This window comes from Hippocampus comes, unplaced genomic scaffold, assembly GCF_001891065.2.
Source record: "Hippocampus comes isolate QL1 unplaced genomic scaffold, H_comes_QL1_v1.1 scaffold22, whole genome shotgun sequence".
In the NCBI taxonomy this organism is placed as follows: domain Eukaryota; kingdom Metazoa; phylum Chordata; class Actinopteri; order Syngnathiformes; family Syngnathidae; genus Hippocampus; species Hippocampus comes.
The window spans coordinates 859,128-882,365 of record NW_017806175.1 but is presented as its reverse complement, the minus strand read 5'-3'; the positions used below and the strand labels follow the sequence as shown (position 1 = coordinate 882,365).

Sequence of the window (23,238 nt, the reverse complement as noted above, 5' to 3'; positions counted from 1 at the left end):
GCAAAAGCGTTTTGCAAAGCGTTTTGGCTTGAATTGCTTTCACCAAAGAGTTGAGGGACTAGCGGTGTGGTCGGCGCGCCTGAATAAAACGCGTCTCCCCGCCCCTCCTCCGTGAGGGCTAAAAACATAGAAAAAACAGCACCATTTGAGGTCCGTAGAGAACGGTTTGCTGGTAGCACCGTCAACCAGTAAAAATCTCCAAACGCAACACATACACAAAAAAACGAGCACGGGCGGGGGCAACTGCACGACGTAGCCAAGAGCAGATTACAACGCGGCCGCAGCCCCTCGACGCACAGCAGCATCCTCCATGAAGCAGCTCAAGAAACATCCTTTTTTTAATTTTAATTTTCTTTTTTTAAAGAATGATATCGTGAATTGAGGTGTTTAAGAAGATATATATTTATATATTCTGTACATGTTGCGTAACCATTTATAATATTCCCTCCCCCCCACCGATAGATTTTCTTTTGACTATACACACGGAGCTTAGAGTCACTGACAGACAAAACACCAGAGTAACAATGAGGTAGGGCGGTGAAAGTTGGATGAAGTAGAACCAGTTTGTGGATTGTATACAAAGTTACTAATACTGTAATCAAAAATAGAGACCAAACAAGATGCTTCTCCCGGCATCGGCTCTTGAGGCTCACACATGAACGACTTATGTACACAGAGCAGTCAAAACGGTAGGAGAAGCACTTCCAACAGGACCTTGGCAAGCGTCACCTTGATCTATGTGCATTTTGAAAAACCAGTACCGGAGGTGGGACAGAAAGAATCACGGCTGGTGAGGTTTAACTTCTTTCATCCAGCGCTACTTGAGTGTGAGAGCAATCAAAGAAAGCGGCGTTCGGATACAGCCGTGAGCAAACGGCTCGGTCGGGTTACGCGTCCCGTTGGCGCATGTTACTGAGATGCTGATGAAGCTGAATGTGGGTTGAACATTCCGTACCGCAGTACACATGTTACAAGGTTTAAAGCATTGTCTTTACCACGACCCATTTTTGGTATTAAAAAACAAACAAACAAAACAAAGAAACCAAGGATACAAACGATACATAAGAGCATTATTCGAATATTTGTGAGGTTGTTTTTGCACAGTGGATACAAACGATACATAAGAGCATTATTCGAATATTTGTGAGGTTGTTTTTGCACAGTGGGTATCTGTGTATAAGTGCCCTCAAAAAGGGGGCCAGCCTGCTAGCTAAATAGCAAGCTAGCATAATTACGTTGAACGCGCAGTATTTATAGCGCAGTAGGACTCAGCCGATAGACTGTTTCACTGCTGCTGTTCTGGCTAGCAAAACAATAAAACGGATTTAACAGGGCTCCGTATTTGATGAACTAGGTAATGATGAGGGCTGTGCAGCCCTCCAACCCGGAGGTGGGACAGAAAGAATCACGGCTGGTGAGGTTTAACTTCTTTCATCCAGCGCTACTTGAGTGTGAGAGCAATCAAAGAAAGCGGCGTTCGGATACAGCCGTGAGCAAACGGCTCGGTCGGGTTACGCGTCCCGTTGGCGCATGTTACTGAGATGCTGATGAAGCTGAATGTGGGTTGAACATTCCGTACCGCAGTACACATGTTACAAGGTTTAAAGCATTGTCTTTACCACGACCCATTTTTGGTATTAAAAAACAAACAAACAAAACAAAGAAACCAAGGATACAAACGATACATAAGAGCATTATTCGAATATTTGTGAGGTTGTTTTTGCACAGTGGATACAAACGATACATAAGAGCATTATTCGAATATTTGTGAGGTTGTTTTTGCACAGTGGGTATCTGTGTATAAGTGCCCTCAAAAAGGGGGCCAGCCTGCTAGCTAAATAGCAAGCTAGCATAATTACGTTGAACGCGCAGTATTTATAGCGCAGTAGGACTCAGCCGATAGACTGTTTCACTGCTGCTGTTCTGGCTAGCAAAACAATAAAACGGATTTAACAGGGCTCCGTATTTGATGAACTAGGTAATGATGAGGGCTGTGCAGCCCTCCAACAAAAGGAGATTTCTATCGTATCTCACTACATTCGATACCATTCAAGGTCGGTACATTTATTGGAGGGATGGCTACCATTTGAGGAAATAAAGTCTTAGATCTCAATGCAAATACTTGTAAAGCTGATGTTTTTTTTTCTGTACAGGGTAAACCCAATACAAATGGAAGCAAAACTAGAAACCCGAACAATAGATTTAGGAATAGGTTCTTTTAAGTTGGCCGGGGCCTTTTTTTCCCCCCTTAAATGTGCAAACCCTGCTGATCAGTCAGTCAGCATCCCATTTGTTTGGCTCATATTGAAAAACAAAGACATGACGTCATACCTTAACATGACCAGCATTCTCTCATAGACTGCCGTTAAAATGACGTGACGATTCTTTTGAGTATCGAGTAACCTTACTGCTCAGCACTGGCATGTCAATCACACACCCTGCCGCTCACAAACTAAACATCTTAAGGTGCATCATGTTATTAGAATGATTGTTTGGCCTTAATTTCGGACTTAGACATGAAAAAAAAATATACAAGTATACTAAAGCGATTTTATAAGATTGACAAATTGATGTGTAAAGTGCATTCCATGTAAATGATTTGTCACCTTGTCAACTTAGAAGTTTACCTAAAGGTTGAGGCTGAACGCTTCTCGAAGAATACCCCCAGCTTTGCATCACCGATCACTTTGGCTCGAACGATGTTTGTTCTTTTTTTAAGGGCCCTACATCACACTTGAAAGCCCGACAAGTCATACGGAAAACAACACGAGTTCATAAAGAATATAAAAAAAGATAAACATACACGATGGCGACATCAATTCAATAATTGTCCAGAACATTTACAACTGAACTGCAAGATATCCCCCCCCCACCCTCCCAAAATACCCCAAAACCTCTCTCTCTTTACAACATAAGGTAGCTGAACAAACGGCTAAGCTCAACTTTGGAAACACCGTTTTAAAAAGAAAGAGGGTGAGAGAGAAGAAGAAGAAACTGACAAACGTAGACGTGTGAAGAGGAGCAAAGGCTTGACAGGCAGCTCTGCAGCAGATTCACAGTTTTGCCTCCGTTGGGTCACACTTGAGATTTCAGTCTCCGAGATTTCCTTTCAGAGGGCCGACAGCCGTGGAAAACATCGCGGGACAAAACAACAACACGCAATAAAATGAACAAAGGACAAGTCTGACTTGAGTGTCCTTAGGGTGGCCATATTTAGTTCTCCCCAATGGCATTTCTTTAGAACAGGGTGGTTGTGGGCTTCACAATAAATCGCCAAAACATGTCCCAGACAGCTTTACCCACACAGTTTCTTCCACAAGAGCTGAGTTGCAAGCCCCCCTCCCGAAGAGAACCACGAGGCTCGGCGAAGGCTCAAGTTCATCGATGCTCCGAACAGTACCAACTCATACATTCTCACATCAAAGTGCATGTGAAGTCTAAAGACTACCAACGACAATCGCAGCTCAGTAGAAAAGCCAAGGGCATGACGCGCCCAGGTGATTGCCAAATCCATTTAAGGCCCTTTTCTGCTCCTCCGCCACTTTCTCAACAGTCCAAGTATCTGCTACTACAGTAACAGTTTTTAAGGGTCACACAAACAACAAAACACACAAGGAAATCACATAAGGCTCGGTCATTGTGCATTAGTAGTCGTCGCACTAACAGAGATGGGCAATTGAAAACAATGACACAAAACAAATTTTCGTTTGTTTTTCAGATAGAGAGAAATAACACATAAAACATGCATTTGACTCTACACTGACGCTATTTTGTCACGTCGATCCATATCGCGCCTTTCGGCGGGGGGGAGCCAAGATTGCAAAATGAACATGAAGGGATTCATGTGACAGAAAATACTGTCTGCTTTGTTGAGCAGATGGCGCTTGGCTTTTGTCGAAGGAAGCAGCGTCACAACATTTTAGTCAGCACATTTAGCCTTGAATTTGTGTACGTTTTTTTTTTCATAAAATCCCTTCACATGATTTCCACATAAACGAGCGAGTAAGTTCCATTTTGTACAACTCCTACTGAAACGCGGTGATCGCAATGTGTAATGATTGACCTAAAAAGCCATGGCCAACATAATCTCTCGCAGCAACAGCCTCTCTGTTGCAATCAACACGATGTCTGTTAGTAATTAAGACTAATTCATTATCAACTCCCCGATTGAATACCACTGCAGTACCCACTGCAGTCATTCGGTTCTCCAGCAGTTTAAGTCACACAAAATATCTCAACAGCTCTAATAGACACGAGCTTCCCACTGTACAGCAATTGAAGTCTTTTATCGGGGCGGGGGTGGGGGAGTCATCTTTTACTTTTTAAAAGCTTAAAGGACTCTGAGTGATGTTCTGACACAGAACAATAAATAAATTTCACAATCTTTTAACACACACACCGAGGCGAACCATTTCTTCGTACTGATCCTACAGTCGAGCTTATTTACAAGAACAAACAAACGATCATTCTTGCTCCCATCTGGCTGGTGGGTAAAGCTGTCTGTAACTTTATGGGCTCACTGGGCCATACTGTTAAGAATTAAAAAAAAAAAAAAAAAGGGGGGGGGCTTTGGTGTTACACACCAAAGGCCAATCTGATGAGTCGAAGGAATAGCAAACGCACCCAAACCGAGAGCCCCCCTCCAAATTCCTTTGACCTGCGTGCGATGGGAAAGGAGGGGAACAGAAGAACACTTTTTGATCTCTACATGCCGTCGTAAGTAAAGTTCTCCATTTTGACTGTCTGTCTGATGAGCAGCTTGGACTCCCGCCTCTCCTCGTTCTTGATGGACTTGTTGATGTCCATGATCTTCTCACAAATGTATTTGTTCACTTTGGACAATCTTTGCGTGATCTCCGCACTGTCTGCCGTCTCTTGGGACACTCGGTCATATAGACACTCTGCGGCGAAGGCAAAAGGGCGCTGGGTTAGAAGGACCATCGAATTTAGGAGGGTCGGGTAAAACCTCTTACCTCGGACAATTTTGAGCTTGCTTGGTGAGAGTGGAGGTTTGGGAAGAGCGTCTTTCTTCTTTTTGGTCGCCACTCCAGTGACGCTGCGGTTTTTAAGGGTTTCTGTGCCCCAGATCATAACAGCCAGGTTCTTTGTGAACTTGGAGTCTCCCTGGGTGCGCTGCAACTGGTGCCACTTCTCCTCCTCCACCCAGATACCGCCACCGAGGTGAACCTACGTTGGGGTGAAAAGCACATTCGAAGGCTAGAGTATCTATGAATGAGTATCAGAGAGTGGCGTATTTATGACTATGAATTATGATCTAGTAGGTACAATAGGATATTTTAGTAGCACAACTGCAGTACAAAAAGCACTGATACAGTATAGCACTGATAATTAATTTCTCTTTATCTTACTTGATTACCGTATTTTCCACACTAAAAGGAGCACTGGATTATGAGGCTTACCTTCAATGAATGGCCTATTTTGTAATTTTTTTTTATACATTGGGCGCACCGCGTTCTAAGACGCAATCTACAATGCATCCACTAGATGGAGGTACGCTCAAGGAAAAGCCAACAGAACGATCAGATGTCAGTAAAATGTATTTAATAAAGCAGCGACACAGTTCACTTAGCCAACAGCAAGTTATAACATTGACTCGTTAACGTTGAACTCTCTTGCCGCTGCTCTATTTCCGTGGTCAACTGTGAAACCGATTGCCTTAAGTTTGAACTCTATGTTGTGAGCATGTCTCGAGCAAGGAGCCATTTTGGGGTTGACAAATTACCGTGATGACCATACACGAGGTGCATCGGATTTTAAGGCGCGCTGTGAGCTTTTAAGAAAATGGAAGGCTTTTAGGTGCGCCTTTTAGTACGGAAAACACGGTACTTATTTTTCTGAAAACTTCTCACTTTTCTCCCTACATTTGAAAACCATATCTGTACGTTCTACTCCTTAGTTAAAATACTTACTAACTTTTTTCAATCCCCACTAATAAACATGTGACGCAAAAAAAAAAGACAACCAGGGTTGAAATTTTGATTGATTGATGACCTCAGCTCTTGAGGACTTAAGGCAGAAGATCAACAAGGGAACGGGAACAACAACAGTATTGATGTGTAACTAAAATGTGAAGAACACGACTGAGTCATTTGACTGACTGCCCATTATTGCGGAGGATGGGGACCGAGCTCTGCAGCTATGGATGAATCCCCCACAACCCCCCATCCCCCCTGCAAAAGAGTTTGAAAATATGTATAGATACCCTAATTTTACAGCAAAGCATGTACACATTGATGAACCCATGTTACATAAACTATTGAACACAACAAACCATCTTCTGAAGAGGCTCATGAATACTAATTAGCTCTCTCTTCGTCTATAAAAGACGACGCTAGCGCTAACACAAACTGATCTCACATCATACATGGGCAAACAAATATTAAAATAAGGTATAGTTTTTTCAGCCGGTCTAATGAGCTAATGTACAGGTAGCATTTTGTCTGTTATGTTTTGCTCATGCAGGACCTGCTGTCAGCTCAGTCCTGGTTATTCTGTCAGAAATCATCTTGCAGCAAAGTTGTGTCAGTGTTTTTTTTTTTTTTTTTTCTGTCATAAGTCTGTGGGCAAGTTTTTTCCCCAAAGTGCCAAGTTTAAAAACAAAAGAAAAAGAAAAGAAATATAAAACACGAGTCTGTACCTCTAAGACGATTTGACATCTGCAATCAGAAGTAAAACTACCTCACTGTCTGTCAAAACAGTTTTCATTTTCTCAAAGTTCTCATTTGTTAGTGTTCGCATGTTGATCATAATTTGCTGAAAAACAACCAATTAAAAAAAAAAAAAAAAAAAGCAACATCACCAGTGAATGGTAAACCAGAGGGGTACAAAAGGAAGGAGCAAGGGAGGGAATGGAAGGTCAGGGAAGTACATTTTGAACCCAATTTACTATTAGGCTGAGGAAATGATTTTGACTAGAAAGACATTTGCGTGAACCATCAAAGCTATTAAGATTGATTGTTCTTGATTGTGCACATATTTAAATATGGTGTCTGAAAGGCAGGTGGAAACGGCACCACTGTGAACCATGACAAAGAGACGCAGGCAAAATAAGAGGTAAAAGGGAGCGAGCATCATTTCTCCTGTTTTGAAATGCCAGAAACCAAAATTAGGTTGACATATTGCATTGTTTATTTGGCAATGCGGCGTTGGAGCTTCTGAATAATCTAAGGGCTGACTTTTAGCTCGGCATCCTAGACAAATCTCTTTTCAACTTTAATTCCTCATATCTGGGTCATTTCAGCACAGTGTGGAAGTTGTCTGGTAGCGTCCTCTCCCGTAGCAGTTTCTCGGGTGTGCTGTCACAACTTCTAAACACAATTTTACTCTGGACAAACACCATACAACCATACAAAAATGGCTTACGTGTACTTGCTGGCTTCACCAAAATTATTGGAGTTATCAATTTCTTTTTGTAACTCACTAATGTTTGCATGTCTTCCACTGACACTTCCAGTTCCATCATTTCATTTTGAAATGTTCAATAGTGAAAACCTCTCACCGAAGTCTCTCCCTCTATTTTGAAACTTGCTGCCAACAGCCTGTACAATATGCGAAAGTGAGTGAGGCCGCAAATAAAATCTGCAATCTTAACCAATTACGCGCAACACTGTGCGCGGTCTGCTAGAGCGAACATACAATCAAGCGGCCATGATTAGGGGTGTCACTAAATCAGTGTTAGTTGGCCCCAATCTAACCGGGCCAACTGACAGCGAGGAAACCACGCAGATCATTGCTAGCCACGGTATAAGACATCTTAACCGACTCTTACTTAAACCACAGAGCTAATCCCAAGAAGCACCGCTTTCGCAGACTAGGATACTCAAGTAAGCTCAAGCCACTGGGCGCTTGTAGGTTGGATTACTCCAACCGTGAATTTAGCACGCGGCTCTCCACAGGCAGATGCATAAGCACGTCTCAAGCGCACCAAGCCAATTGCCAGGCCAGGCTCTCGTCATTCAGGTGGGCGGAAGCAGCAGGAGTCATATCTGACTTGCTTTCTCTGGGCTCTCTGATCACTCCTAAGTCTTTAGGCTGGAGTCCAAAAGGATTTTCCCTGTGCAGCTAATGTGCTTTAGGCCGCGGTCCAGATTCGCTCTTCTGCCCTCAAGTTGGGAAAGGTTGTTTTCATTCTCACTTCAAGCTCCTCGCATTTATTTTCTCTACCTCCTTCCTCCATGCCAGTCCGTCAATCACTCTGAATTTCTCTTGTGCGAATAATTAATAGGGGGCCCGTGATGTCAGGAGGGCTCTAATTTGCAAATGCTCTTCACGCCTGAGGTGGCTGCAGGTCCCAGAGCTTGTAGTACCAATTGCACTCCTGTCAGCATACACAGGATGTTGGTTGCATTATAGGCAAGCCTAACTGGCTAATAAACACTGATGATGCTGGCCAGGCCTCCAGGAACAATAATCATCTTCTGAACCTTGTTTACCTGTCAGAGCTGGACAGGGGAAAGAACTGATCTAAGGTGAGCTGAAGTTCATGCTTATTACAAGGAAATAAATACAGTACTGCACAGGAAAGGGTCTTGTGCTGGTCACCTGCGGGCAAAAAGCCACTGAGGAGGGAGGCTTCAAGAAAAGAAATGAATTACTCTGAATGCAATGTGGCAGCTAGAACTGAACCTCCCAAGTCAAAATGTCCCAGAGGTCCTGAAGTCGAACAGTTCAGAAGTACCAAGGAGAAGAAAAACAAACAAACAAACAAACAAAAAAATGCAAAGGTGCGCAACGTATGGCCTGTGGGCCACATATGGCCCATCGTGTTTAAAAAAAAAAAATCTAGCCCACCAAAGTTAGCTGCTACCAGGGCACTCCAATTGAATTACGCCATCTGACAGATTGCCGAGAACGACGGATTTTGCAGGCACGAGACTGTTGATCTGTGCCCACGTCATCTGTTATTTTGATACATTATTAACCATTTTAAAGTACTGAAAATAAATCAAGAAAAAATCTATTACCGCTCTCGAACTATCCAATGTGTGAGAAGTGTCGTAAAACTCTGCCTCTTTCCTCAATCTGCAGAGCTGTTGAGCATAATTGTCTCCTCAAAATGGAGAGTTGGGATGAGTTTTTACACATTGGTTCGGTTAGTTACATTTGAGTAAGCCTGTTCTGTTTAAAAAAATAAGAATAAATAAATAAAGCAGCACTGAAACGCACTGGTGGAGAAGGAACTTTGTCAGCCATAAAAGCGAAGTACAGTGAAGTGAAAATTCATTTCCCTATATTAAACTGCTTAGTCAGCTCATCATTTCACGCCGTAACCAAAGTTGTTCACTTTTGGGAAGTATAAAAGTTTTTTGGGGGTTTGTTTTTTGTGTCAGGCTGGCCGGCGCAAGCGCAGGCTGAGGTGGATGACTTTTAATCAAAGCAGCATTTTTTTTTTCCAGCGTATGAAATTAACAATTAAACATGACCGTGGTGTGGTGTGCTCCGATTGCAAACCGCTCAAAGATTCTAAAACCAGTATATCCTGCTTAGTTTTGTCACACCATTCCTACATTTTTAAAGTGGATAAGAAAACGGGAGGAAGCACGTATATGCCAGATCAAGTGAAAAGAGGCTGACCTTGCCATCGTTGCAAGTGTAGACTGTTCTCGGAGATGGTGAGTAGCTGGAACTGGTGTTGGCTTCTTCTCTGTATGTTTCCTGGGTCTCAACAATGGGTTCAACCACCTCAGCCTTGATTGTCTGAGTCCCATTGTCATGCATAGGCTCTAGAGAGAGACAATAAGGAGTTTGACATTAAAGCAAACACGAAACGCATCTTTTAGAACAAAACTGAAACGATGCCAGGCTAAAAAAAATAAAAAATAAATAATAATAATAAAACAAAAACCATTACTGGAAAGCTATAAGCGAACAGTTGCAGATGACAATGCTGTGTTGTAGCTGTTACTAGTGTGCTGTCACGAGGTATGAGATTTGAAACACTGGATGAGCGCCCAAAATGTTGTCTGGCTCAGCCTAGACTTGCCCGTGCCTGGGGACAGGAGGCTATTTTGGCCCACTGGTTAAGCTGTCTTGGTGGCTAGCCACGTTAAGCTCCAACGTAGCTGATGAGTTTTAATATCAGGCAGTGCACTCCATCCTGTGTACAAAGACACCCCAGGGTGCTCTAATCTCTTGCCTGTCCATTAGATGGTCTAGCCCAGGGGTGGCCAACCCGCGGCTCGGGAGCCGCATGTGGCTCTTTGGCTGGTTCAATGCGGCTCCCGGGCTTTCACACGACAATTGTCGAAAACGCCTCGGCGACGGCGCTGCCATTAAAACAACATGCTTAAGACACAGAACGTACTACATCAGCCTATCACCAATCCCGTTACTTGATTGACATAGAGGGCAACCAATCAGATCGCTGAATCACTGATTGACTTCGAGGGCAACCAATCAGAAGACCGAATCACCGCTCATGCGCAGACAACGGCGCTAAGTGCTAAGCTAGTCAGCAAATTACCTCTGTTTTTTAAGGCAGGGGTGCCCAAAATGTCGATCGCAATCGACCAAGAGCCAGCAGACTGGTCCCAAGTCGACCGCGAGTGGTGGGAGGAGGAAATGGGGGGGGGGGGGGGGGAAAGAAAAGATTTGTGTGTTTGTGTCTTTAGGTTTCATTTATGTTCGGGCGCTCAGGCTGTTGCTCGTCGTGGCGTGCAGGCATATGTGCGCGAATGCATGGTCGTGTGTGTGTGGCTCTTTGCAGAGACACAGTAAAAAAATTGGCTCTTCGTCTCTGACTGGTTGGCCACCCCTGGTCTAGCCAGTGAGCAGGCTTCTTGGTCCAAACCTACGGATGAAGTTACACTGACAGACATCTAACCGAAGTGGTTTCTGTGCATTGCTGAGCATTGAACACTTGCCCACTCAAATTCCAGGACTAAATTTATGGCTGTACAGGACCTATTCATAACCATTTGCTGAAGTATAATGCCATTGTTTAACTCAACTGGGTAAGGTTGAATTGTGTTAAAAATTATCACGTGATATAGACCAACCGAATTCAGCAGTTGCTTATTATTACAATTTGTCATTGTCAAATATATCCCAAGCACATTAAACAACTTCTGCTCCTCTTTACAGAAGTGAACCGAACTCACATTTTTATTTACAACACGGTGCACAGGGGGTTTTGACTTGCATTACTTTTTGCATTCTTTTTCACAACGTAACGTGACAAGGGGAAGACAATACATAAAAATTATTACGACGGTGGAATCTCTGATGAAGTTTAACGACTGTAAATGACATAGATTTTACTTTATGAACCGGTGTAGAAGATGGATGAAGGTATGTATGTTCCGGAAAACTCAAAGTTACTCACTAAACTGGAGTTTTATTATAAAATATGGGTGGGTTGAATCAGGAAGCACATCTGGCGAAAAGACGATACCCAACAAATCATGTCAGTGACTCGCTGTGGCGACCACAGATGGGGTAGGATGAAAGTCACGACAAGAACTTTTTTTTTTTGAACACAAAATTGTTAAAATGTGATGTGCGGCGTTAAATAGCTTTGAGCAATGATCACCACTTCCCTAAACCCAACGGTCTTAACAACATTTTATTAAAACGTGAGTTTTTTTTTTCTATTTCTATTGTTTCCACATTAGGAAAATTTAGTTCTTAAATCTATCCACCATCGTAGAATGGATTGTGTTTCCCTCAAAGACTTCACTACACATAAAAAAAAACAAACTAACAAATTATTTAAAAAAGTTCACACACCCCTGTTCAAATGTCGGGTTTTTGTGTGATATATATGTGTATATATGGATCAATGTACATCATTTCAAAAGTTTTACATAATTGTGAGGGAGAACCCACGTCCGATTGAAGGGAATAGAGAGGCCAAATACATCTGCTGTTCTTTTTTTGTCCTGGTAGTCACATCTTATAGCACAAGTCATCATCGTTCTGCAGACAGCTCCCACAGAGTCAGAAGGATTTGTCTGTTCAAAGCTACCCGTCAGGTGGAGGACAGAAATGAAATTCCGAGGCATTAAATATATCATGGAACACAGTAAAGACAGTCATCGTCCAGTGGAGAAAATATGTCACAACGGTGACATTACCAAGAACTGGACGTCCTTCCAAAAATTTATGAAAAGACTGGTCAGGAAGGGTGCCAAGAAGAGGTAGACAACAACATTCAATGACCTACAGGAATTTCTGGCAACAAATCCTTGCTGTTTAATACATATGAGAAGAATCTCTCATCTTCATATGTCTGGGCTATGAAGTAGAGTGGAAAGACAGACAGACGCCTTATCTTATGAAGGAAAAAAAAAAACACTTGAAATTTCACACATGCATGTGGAAGAATTTGTTATGGTCCGATGAAACGGAGGTTCACCCAAAAGGTACATTTGGTGAAAACAACACTGCTCATCACCAAAAGAACACCAATCCCTACATGACGATGGCAGCATCATGTTTTGGCACCTTGGTAAAGCTGGACAGAATTGTGAACAGTTCCAGATAAGAGACACTGTTAGCTAAAAAAAAAAAAAAAAAAAAATGTCAGGAAAAAGCCTACTAGAACATCGAGGTTTATTTGGGATTAATTGTTTGTTATTGTAAAGTGTCCTTGGGGGTCTTGAAAGGAGCTTATAAATAAAATGTATTATTATTATTATTATTATTATTATTATTATTAATGAGAGGCACTTTAAATTGTGACAAATGTGTGCTGCCCCTTTATTTAACATGAAAGTGAATGTGACTGGTAGACAATGAACACTGCCACATCTACACAAATAAGAGGGTGAGCACACTTCTGCAACCATATTATCTCAGTTGGCTATTTTTACTTCCCCTCTTATAAAGATTTTCCCCCAAATTGCTTTGTCCAGGTTAAAAGGTCAAATTGACAGCTGCAACATATTCAGTGTAGGTAGTCATGACTCTGACCAAACTATACAGAATTCAAAGTAGAACAAGGAAGTGAGGTGTTTGTGTGTGTGTGTGTGTGTGTGTGTGTGTGTGTGTGTGTGTGTGTGTGTGCATGTGCGTGTGTGTCTTACCACTGCCCAGCCTCATGAGAAGCACGTCCTGCAGCCGTCGATTGAAGTCCCTGAGCTCTTTGACTTCAGTCAGCAGGCTGCCATATTCCTTGAGTTTCTTGGTCTGCTGCACCAGCTGCCGACGCGTTCGCTCCAGCTCCTGTTGCAGCCTCCTCATCTCATCCTCCTGTTGCCTGTAGCTGACGACCAGCTCGTCGTAAAGGACGCGGGGAACCACCGCCGCGGCCACGTCCGTGTCCACCTCGAGATGTTGCTGTTGCTGCTGCGGCTGCTGTTGGTGATGATAATGCTCCTGCTGCTGCTGTTCTGCCTCCATGTCGTCGTCTTCGTCATCGGCATCCTCTCCCTCCTCGGCGAGTCGATCCTCATCCAGATCCTCTTCGCCTTCCATACAGGAGCTGGCTGCATTTCTTTCCAGGCGAGCCACTACTGCTGCCAAACTTTTGGAGGAGTTTGAAATAGGGCGGCCATGGTCTTGAGAAAGGGCCTTAAGGGGAGAACATTTGACAATTTAGAGATCTACAAAGTGATTGCTTGAATAATAAATGCAGTTTGTAAACTTAGGAGTACAACTGCATGCGTTGTGTTTGTATTCAGGTCGACAACAATTTGTAGGAAGGCAACAAATTTAATGGGCCGTGTGCAACAAAACGTGATACTATGAATAACAAAACCAAGAGCATATGGGAACCGAAAAGAGTATTTGATCTGGCCGACCATGCAATGCTAGAAACAGATAAAACCCTGGAGGAAGTAAAAATCCCTAAAACATTTAACCAACATATGTTCATACTACACGATAATAAACGTTCGCCAATTACGGCCCTCAGAGGAGTAAAACGACCCCTGACAGGGGGGAAAAAATGCACACTGTGCGCATATGTTCTTTATGATGACTGTGGGAATCTCACAAAGAACGAAAGAGGAGTCACAGAGTTCCTGATGAGCCGCTCAGAGGATTTGTCCGTGAAAGGGCATCTGTCCAGAGTGCTGGAATTTGTGTTAATCCACCATATGGTAAAAATAGCGTGAGGGAGTTTGGGTGGAAGCCCAATACATATACACATACTTTAAAAACATGTTAAAATACCTTATAATAGTTATAGGGAGGGGGGGGGGCGTTTTTAACCTGGATTTAAAAGCATTTACATTTAGGGCTTACTTCACTTCTGTTGTTATCGTATTCCATTTACGTGCAGCATAACAGCTAAATAGTGCTTCACCATGTTTGCTTTGAATTCTGTGAACAAGTAATTGACCTGTGTCTGCAGACCTCAGAGTTTTTACTGGATTTATATCCCATTAGCATTTCTTTAATGTAATCAGAACCTAATCCATTCATTTATGGACCCATGGCAGAACTTTAAAGTCTATTCTGGGAGCCAGTGTAAAGCCTTTAGGACTTGTGGAGTATGTTCTGATAGATCTCTTTGTCCTCGTTAGGTTGTCAAGTCAAAATACCATTACCATAATCAAGTCTACTGAAGATAAAAGTACAGATAAACCTCTCCTGGTCTGCGTGGAGCATGCAGCTTTCCACTTAGACACAATTGTAGCATGTTCACCTCAAAGAATACAAATGCAGGCAATGCTGGTTTACGAGCAATAAATTAACATTCATGTTGTGCATCAGTTGTTTTTTAAAGTCATTTGTCTACTTATTTCCCCTTCATTTACATGGTGCGTACAAAACACCGACCACTATCGTCTGAGATCCTACCTTTTTATGCCTGAGAGGCACTCTCTCCCCTCCAAAGCTGTTCTCAATTGAATTTCCTGAATTCTTGATGGACATCTTGGGAATTTTCATCTTCTTTTGCATTATAAAGTCTTCAAACTCCTCTACAGCATCTGCAAACGTTCAAGACACTCGTCAAATTTCTTTCTCCTCCGGTCCCTTCTCCACAACAAACTGTGCGTCATCTCTCTGTCATATTAAATTCATTTAAGCACGATGGAAAAATTAACAATCTTCACAGAGATTTAAGTGCCGGTTAGCTGCAGTGGACGCGGAGAATTCGTTCGCTGGATGGATGACACAGCTCAGACAGCTGACATTCATGGATTAGAGATGTCATATGTTAAACAAAAGGGCTAGTCAGTGAGCAAGCGAGCCAGACGCGCAACATGTTATTTACATTTTTTTTTTTTTAAATGCGCTGTCACGTTACTGACATATTGTCTGCAGGCTGTCTGGAAAGACACCGCAGCGGCGCATCTTCTTTTGTGGCACACAAAAATCAAACCGTGTTAAACATTGCTTTCAACGCACCAAAGTCGTCGGGTATAGCATCTCGGCTTTAAAAACCAGAAGCGTGAAAACGTCAAACGTATTTTGACCGGGTGTTAAATGTTCTGACAGCTCTACGTGTGCAGACAGCTAACTCTAGCATGCTAACTGAGCGCACAGACGAGCTAACAGGGTTAGCCGCAGGTTGTAAACAAGCGACGTCGCTGGCTAACGTTGCACACGGAACGTCGAAACAACACAAGTGCAAACACTTAACCACACTGGTCGCAAAGTTGTCTTCGCGTAACCTCGCAAGTATGTCTTGCTAACCGGGACGTTAATGCAGCTATCGGAGCTCAGACGATAAGCTCTTCACAAGTCGGACTACATAACTTGACACATATCCATGTTTCGACACACGTCAACGCCTTCGTGGGGGAAATGAGACTGAAACATAATACGGGCACATCAAAGAAATGAAAATGGAGAAACTTACCTGCAAGGGCAAGGATGTGAGCCCGGCACGACCGGCCTGCGCTGCCATTCTCTTCAGTCCTGCGAACCACATACACCTTCCGATGATCGAAATCGGCTCCGTGCTCGGGGCTGAAATTTGGGATGCTGGAAACCGGCAACGCGCAACACACATCCTCTTCAAAGAATCGAACAAAAGCATACATTATTTTTTTTCCTCGGCCGTGCACTTTTGATGCGGCTGACTTGCCGCCCCCTTTCACAAAATATGTAAAAAAAAAAAAAAAAAATAGAAATACACTTAGGGAATGTTGTGGATCATATCGGCGCTCAGTTGCTTTTGTCTGTTCCATATCAGCGGGGAACATCATCAAGGCATAACTAACAGACAACACATTTTAAAGTAATGTGCGTGGGGGAAAACAGAAAAAAAAAGAATGTAGTTTTATTCTTTTTGTGCGTGTTTGTCTCCCATCACTTGTGTAAAATATTCGCATGGTGATTAGTGGTTTACACATCTGCCTCACAGTTCAGAGGTTTGGGAATTAAATCCTTGTGTAAGTTTTCTCTGGTTACTCAGAATTCCTCCCACATTCAAAAACATGTATGTTATGTCTTTATTTAGCTATTCACTAACAGTGAAATGAAGAAAACAAAACAAAAAACAATGTTCCTCATTTGCATGTGGTCACATCGCATCTTGCGGAAAAGAACTTGCTTTTACGATTTCAACTAGTACAAGACAATGGAGTGATCATTACAAATGTTGTATGCTGATATTTGACGCGAGAGTATAATAGAGGTCAGCGGCAAGACCTAGTCATGTCATGTGTGAGCATGCGAGAGCTCAGTTCAGCGAACCTAAACATGGACTCTTGCTTTTTCTTTGACCTTTACTGGTGCATTATCAGCCTCAACAAGGACTGTTACAGGTGAAAGAATATAGTTACCAATTTATATTCAAACAATAAGACACCAGCGTGTGCTAATGCAGTGTATTTCAGAGGCATGTTGCCCTGAGGTGACACTTGAATTTCACCGCTAGATAGCCACAGACTGAATCGCCGCTATACACATCTTCACCCAGTGTTGGGAAAATTCACTTTCTCTGTGAACTAGTTCAAAGTTCAGTTCACACATTTTAAAATAAACAAGTTCAGTTCTTTGTTCATAATTAAATTTTGGGAACAAAATTCACCGTTCCAAAAATGAACTAGCTCATAGTTGTTGTTGGTTGGTTTTGTTTTGCTTTGACACAGTATGATGCTTCAAGCCACCCCCCCCCCGCCAAATTTCCCTTTTGTTGCCACCCACTCAGTTCACACTACTAGACAGCTGCCAGCATCACCGTACAATCCCAAAACGCATGTCGAAAAGCTTGTTGCTTGAATGTTTGTGTTTTACTAGAAAATTTGGTGTTTTATAATGAGGAAGTCAAGCAAAAATTGAACTGCAGTCTTTTAAATGCAAACACAAATTCAATCAAGGGTAGGAACCGGGCTAAGGTAGGAAATTAGCTGTCACATATTTAAACTAAGGCCCCCTCTTATCGGTAGGCGACCGGAAAATGATGACCCACCCTAAGGTAGATTCAAAGTTATGTTATTAGTGACATTCACCTGATGCCGAAAAACCTGTTTAACATAAAATTGACAGTTTTGCCAATATTTAATTGCAGGTCCATTTTTAACAGTGATATTTAAGAATAAAGTTTCTTTCATATTTGAAAAATAAAACTTTTTTTTTTTTTTTTTTTTACTTACAAAGATAAGTATTGGAAAAAAATGAGTCTTGACTCATCTCCTAAAATATAAACAGGTTATTTGTTTCTATTTATATGTTTGTATGGATAGAAGAGTCTTTCTAGACTTAAAAAAATATTTTTTAAAGGGTCTGTTTTTAAAAAAAATGTGTTCCGTCACTATGCTTGTAACTCAAATGCTCATATCTCAAATCATCTTTCCTTCTTGAATTTTACTAGAGAAAGTTAGAACCAATAGAGAGTGTGGCAAATATGAGCTTTGCACATTTTCTATCATGGACGCAGCACTTCATTGACGACACTCCTGACAGCGTTCACAAAGTGCCTGCGCACATGGCAAAGGCAGTGGACAGATTGGCAAACACAAAGCCCACCATATGCCACCTATCAGAAGTGAATGTTGTTGGCTCATTCTAAACGATGCGCCCAAAAAAAAATACTTTCTCATCAAAGTTTTGACAGTGACAGTTTGAAATCCATTTCCAACCTTTTCTATGGGGCAAACATTTTGAAATCCAAATTTTTGACCTTTAAAGTTCCACCGTCTCTTGTTCTCAATCATTCTCTTCTGTCTTTCGTCAGTTTTTCAACATTATTACATGTCTGTCGAAATGTCAATGCCCGACATCATGTGTTCCCAGGTTGAGCTCTTATTTGTTCCAAAAAGCCGACTCGATCGTCTCATCTAAGAGCACATGGGGCTGCTCAGTTGTAACTCCATTGAAGAGTAGCACAGTGGCTTACTGACACAAACAGGTTTTTTTCCCCGCTTCGGGTGCTTTAATTGAAAATGAATTGATGCAGAAATCATATGAAGCCTTCGTGTCTTCTCTGGTATGTTATTTGCGAGTTTCAAGGCATTCCGTTTCGGCTCGTTTGTAAACGTGCCCGTGGTTGTTTGCTCATTGTGCTGTCTGACTATTGTGAGACGAAAGAGGATGTCCTCAAAAAGGGACACGAAGCAACGGTGACTCTCACAACTTGTTTTGTTCGTAGGGCTTCTGCTCAGCTGAAGTTTGGCTATGGGAATCTCTGTACGGAACAAGCAACAGCGTTTCAGTGTGTGACATTTTCATTTATCTGTGACAGCGTGCATAGCGCAACAGATCAGCCGCTCACACTGCTACTTGATCAGAAGTTCAAAGGCTATTACAGGAAAACGAGTGATAAACAAAGAGATTTGGGCAGGCTTTTAACAAACAGAACAGAGGATCATTGTTCTCCAGGCTGCTGGATTTGGCCACACAGGGCTGCTGTGTCTTTGAAGCAGGCGAAGAGCTGGAAGGGCATTGCTTTTAAATGGTTCACATCATATTTCTGCTGCCTCTGGACGTTTAATACAATTCTAAAGCACTTTCTTCGATAGAAATACGTTCCAGGGTCCCTTTGGGTGTGGCAAAGTTAATGGACAACTTATAACAACAAAACAAAAGATCTGTTTGTTTGATGGATGGCTGAATTCCCCGTCGGCCTTTTTGTCTTACTGTCACACGGAGGGCAAACATCACATGGGCAACATTTGTGCTTTTAGATCTATGAAAGAAAATGTATTTAAATGCAATAGACATTCAGTATGCACAGATAAAAAGTAAATATCTAAAAATACATTTATAGTTTGGGAGCTTTGGCATCATTTTTTTCCTCAGAAGTAGTTCAACCACTCCCACAATGCAAATAACGGTGATTTTTCAAGTGGCACGCAGATTAAAAAAAAACAACAGAATGGCACTCAGGGAAGCTCAGATCTCCGCCAAGGACAAACAATCCTCATTTAGCGTAGCATAGTACGCCTCTTGCATTTGTCTGGCTATTGTCATTGAGATTCACGCATCGTTCCCTGAGAAATTAAGGGAACAGCAAGGTTCGATACATTTACTAATAAAGCAATATTCCAGTTTTAGCAGAGCAAGAGTCAACTGTGGACGAGCCCTAAAATGTAAAATGTTTTCCTTTGGATTTGGAAAACAGAATGAAAACCCAAAATCATTGCTGGAGTTAAAAAAAAAAAATAAAATAATTAAAATGAAAAATCTAACTAATATATGACTTATGAACTAAGTAAGGAAGCATTTGGACGACAATGTCATTTGTCTCCCTCAATGTCGCGGCGCATTCAAAAAGTGGATTATAATTAAACTTACTGGCAATTCAAAGCACACGGCATCTGCTCTTCTAAATATTTAGAGTTCATTTAGTTTGTTTGGAAGTCTTTCAATTGTGCTTTAAAAAGAGGAGAAAAGCTTGAACTTGCGTACGACGCAGCTTCCACGCTCATCAAGTATCAAGTGACGTATTCACTGCCGTGGGTACGTCTAAATGATGATTTGAATGGCATTGACAGTCACAATTAAAACCAAACATTGTCTCTGGGAATTTGACGACGCTTGATCTTCAGTCTAGAGACTTCATGCTAATCAGCTGATGATCCAGCGAGTCTCATGATCACGAAAGTTAAGTGCATAATATGAGCGCGGGACAACACTAACAACAATAACATTTTGGGGCTGTAATCAATAGGGCCAGTTGAGCCATAAAAAGACTGTGGGAGTCAGGATAGAAGCCAGACAGCATGTCCTGGCTATTAACTCCACACTGCCAGGCTCATCTATCTTAATTGGTCATCCATTAGCCTGCATTAAAGGGAGACACGGGATAATAGCAGTAATGATGCTGATGATGGAATTAGACTGCGGCAACACACGTCATCGTTGTCGCGTCGCTCTCGGAATCGCAAAGAGTTCCAACGGACCGACGCACGGACAGATGGACGTCGGGATTAAATAAATGATTCCCGAACGCTAGTGCGCTGTTGTGTGCGTGAAAAGTCGATGAGAACAAATAGAGGTCATGCAAATTTGGGGGAGAAAAAGTGGCTTAAATGAATTTAACAGCACGCAGACAACCAATCTCGACGCGGCACCTGTGCCAATCTGCAGCTCGGCAGGATGCACAGATGCTGGTCCAGGTGTGTGTGTGTGTGTGTGTGTGTGTGTGTGTGTGTGTGTGTGTGTGTGTGTGTGTGTGTGTGTGTGTGTGTGTGATGACGATTGGCAGCGTCGCGCTACGACCCGAGCAGCTGAATGCAAACACAGCCAACCACGTGACATGATCGTGCCCCTGAAAATGAAGTGGAAACAAAAAAGGACGCAGTAAACTCCATCACTGGGTGTTTTCAAATCAGAGTTCATCATATTGCCGTTTTTTTTGACTGCATTTTGACTGATCTTTCAAGACTCACAGAATTTAGTCAATATAAACTCCCAACCCACCAAAAGAGTAGACTCTCTTTAATCAGAAAAAAAAGTTTGTTTCTATCTTTTTCTGTTCTTCAGTAGGCAGTAGTAGAATATGGGTAGGTTTCATCAAAAAAACCACGGACTGACCAAAAAGCAGAGAAAACAAGCTTTTTGTGAAAAGAAATTTGTCAAGCGGAACAGTGACTTTTTTTTCTTTCTTTTGTGACACCTCAAGCTATAAAACAACAAAAAACAAGACTGGGAAAGGGCTATTGATTGCAGAATAGTAACATTGGTCAACAGCAAATTTTAATCTCTCAAATTTTAAGGTCAGTTCATTTGTCTATGAGTTTCGGACAGCCACCGATCGAGTACGATGATGAACAGTGCTATTATCGGGGGGAAAAAAAAATGGAGGCACCTCATACACTGTATGGTATTTATTTTATTTTTCCATTGGGCCGCAAACAACACGGCACAATTGTTTGCCCTCCTCGCTGTAGATACAAAAATTACAACCAAGAGGAAATGAGCAGGAAATAAAAGGAGAGAGCGTGAATATTTAAGAAACTGTTGGGTCCATAAGTAGACTACACATTCCCGAAATAGAAACTCTCCAACACTTTGCTTTTCCATCCACACGTACATCTGAAATGATAATTATTGTTAAGTATTATTGGAAACCAACGATATAGACGACTTTAACGCCATGGCTTCCAAACGGTGGCCGCCAGCTGAACCTTGCTTATCACCCCAAATGTTCATTTTGGTTGTTAAAGCAACCGTTATACGACGCGGCAATTTTGATTGCCCGTTTCATCTGCGACGTTGCAAAGCTGTTCACTGGCAATTCCATTTTATTTATGTATTTATTTTTTTAGCAGTAAAAACAGTTGCCGACAGTCAGCCGCCCATTAAAACGAGCTGCCGCACTCTATCCGCGTGCGACGGTTGGGTCAATTTCAGCCAAGTTGCTTGACGTGTGGCGGGCCTTACGGGATTTTTTAAAAAAAAAAAAGAGAGACATTGATAAACATTATCACAGGACTCTCGACAGTGTAAATGCTCGGTGGGCTGGATTACAAAACAAAGTTTGTTGAAATGTGGCCAAAGCCTCATATTTTGCCCATCCTTTCTTGATACAGTATCGATTGTCACCGTTTTGTGATATGAGCCACTGATTCCCACCCCAACCGCACAGCACGCAGATGGGTTTCTTCCTCATGTAACTTTCAACGAGGACGCTTTAATTTGAAAAATATCGGCCAAACTGACATTCTGAAGACGCTTTTTCAAAGGCACCATCATTCCATGATCAATAACCATTGTTTACACTCTGTGCGAACGCCATTTTCCTCCTCTTGCTGGAGGCATTCCTCTTCTTATTATGCCTCATAATTAGATCCACAGAAATTTCTAATCAAGCGTGACGGTAGCATTCACCAATTTAAAAGGTGATAGCCCATGAAATGAACAGCCTAGCGTCAAAGAATCAGCGAGCTGTGCTGGAGGGGCCCGAAAAGAGACGGCAACAGAGCCAGAGCGAACGACGGGGGCAGACAATGACACACGCGTGCCTCGCTGTAAATAAATGCCTCATTAACTATTTAGAAGGGTATCAACAACGGCCGTGCCATGCTGCGTAGAGGCAGTGATCTGTCCAGGAGACATTGATCTTCTTCATAAGGAAGATAAAGACCAAACAAAGAAATGCTCATCATATTTCAGCGTCAGTCAATTCGGTTCATTAAGGCCGCTCGAGCTCCTGCTGCGGCCCTGTTTCGATCTCACCGCTGTCGGTACAGTGTTTTGGGAGGTTTTTTTTCCCTCCAAAGTAGATATTGGACTTGCATAATTGCTATTTATATAGTGCGTAGTTGTTCATGTAATAAATGAGCAAACATACAGTGGAACATCTCACGTTGAAGAGCTCGAAGGTTATGGAATAAGTAATTTTTCAGAAAAAAAAAATGCCCATCGGGTCTGACAAAAGTTTAAAATAAGGGATGATGTCCACTTACAAAAGATGTATGGCCTGGAGGAAACAATGTCCAGAATTTTCCAAAACCGATTTGAAAAGGGGAACTCGTCAGACCACAGCACACTTTTCCACTTTGCCTCAGTCCATCTCAGTGGCGCTTCGGCTCGGTGAAACTTTCGGCATTTCAGATATTAACAATATCTGGCTTTCGCTTTGTATAGTATGGTCTTAACTTGCGTTTGGAGATGTAGCCCCAATCCGTGTTCCTGAGAGATCACAGATCATGGACAGTCAATGTTGGTTTTCTGCCCTGCCACTGTGTGCAGATATTTTTCCCGATTCCCTGAATCTTTTGATGCTATTATAGACCATAGATGATGAAAGCCCTAAATTCCTTGCAATTGTACGTTGAGAACCACAGAGCCTTTTGGGGATACACAATGTCACAACTTCATCAGAATTGAGATTTGTAGTGTCTCTTCCTTCATTTAAAAAAAAAAAAAAAGGGT

At 42.2% G+C, this 23,238-nt stretch overlaps 2 protein-coding genes across 4 annotated transcripts in view; both read right to left on the bottom strand.

The window, feature by feature from the left end:
• Positions 1 to 23,238, bottom strand: part of agbl4 (AGBL carboxypeptidase 4) — a 270,285-nt gene that overhangs the window by 55,400 nt on the left and 191,647 nt on the right. The gene's annotated exons all lie outside the window — the stretch shown is intronic.
• bend5 (BEN domain containing 5) lies at positions 2,312 to 16,326 on the bottom strand. Of its 3 annotated transcripts, none has more exons than XM_019896545.1 (6): positions 15,773 to 16,326; positions 14,767 to 14,897; positions 13,047 to 13,533; positions 9,595 to 9,743; positions 4,974 to 5,187; positions 2,312 to 4,901 (listed from the first exon to the last, which is right to left on the bottom strand). In XM_019896545.1, the coding sequence occupies exons 1-6, from the start codon at positions 16,119 to 16,121 to the stop codon at positions 4,705 to 4,707; spliced, it is 1,527 nt and encodes a 508-aa protein (XP_019752104.1). In that variant the 5' UTR covers positions 16,122 to 16,326; the 3' UTR covers positions 2,312 to 4,704. The 3 variants fall into 3 exon arrangements, with proteins under 3 accessions (XP_019752104.1, XP_019752105.1, XP_019752107.1); XM_019896546.1 differs by lacking the exon at positions 15,773 to 16,326 and adding an exon at positions 15,554 to 15,759; XM_019896548.1 differs by lacking the exon at positions 15,773 to 16,326 and adding an exon at positions 15,585 to 15,759.

Excerpts from the sequence above, each read along its gene's own strand:
- bend5 (XM_019896545.1), bottom strand. The coding sequence starts at position 16,121 with ATGATGTTCCCCGCTGATATGGAACAGACAAAAGCAACTGAGCGCCGA. Across the intron at positions 14,898-15,772 it reads TCACATCCTTGCCCTTGCAG|ATGCTGTAGAGGAGTTTGAA; the intron begins GTAAGTTTCTCC and ends GAACGTTTGCAG. Across the intron at positions 9,744-13,046 it reads TCTCATGAGGCTGGGCAGTG|AGCCTATGCATGACAATGGG; the intron begins GTAAGACACACA and ends GTCTCTCTCTAG.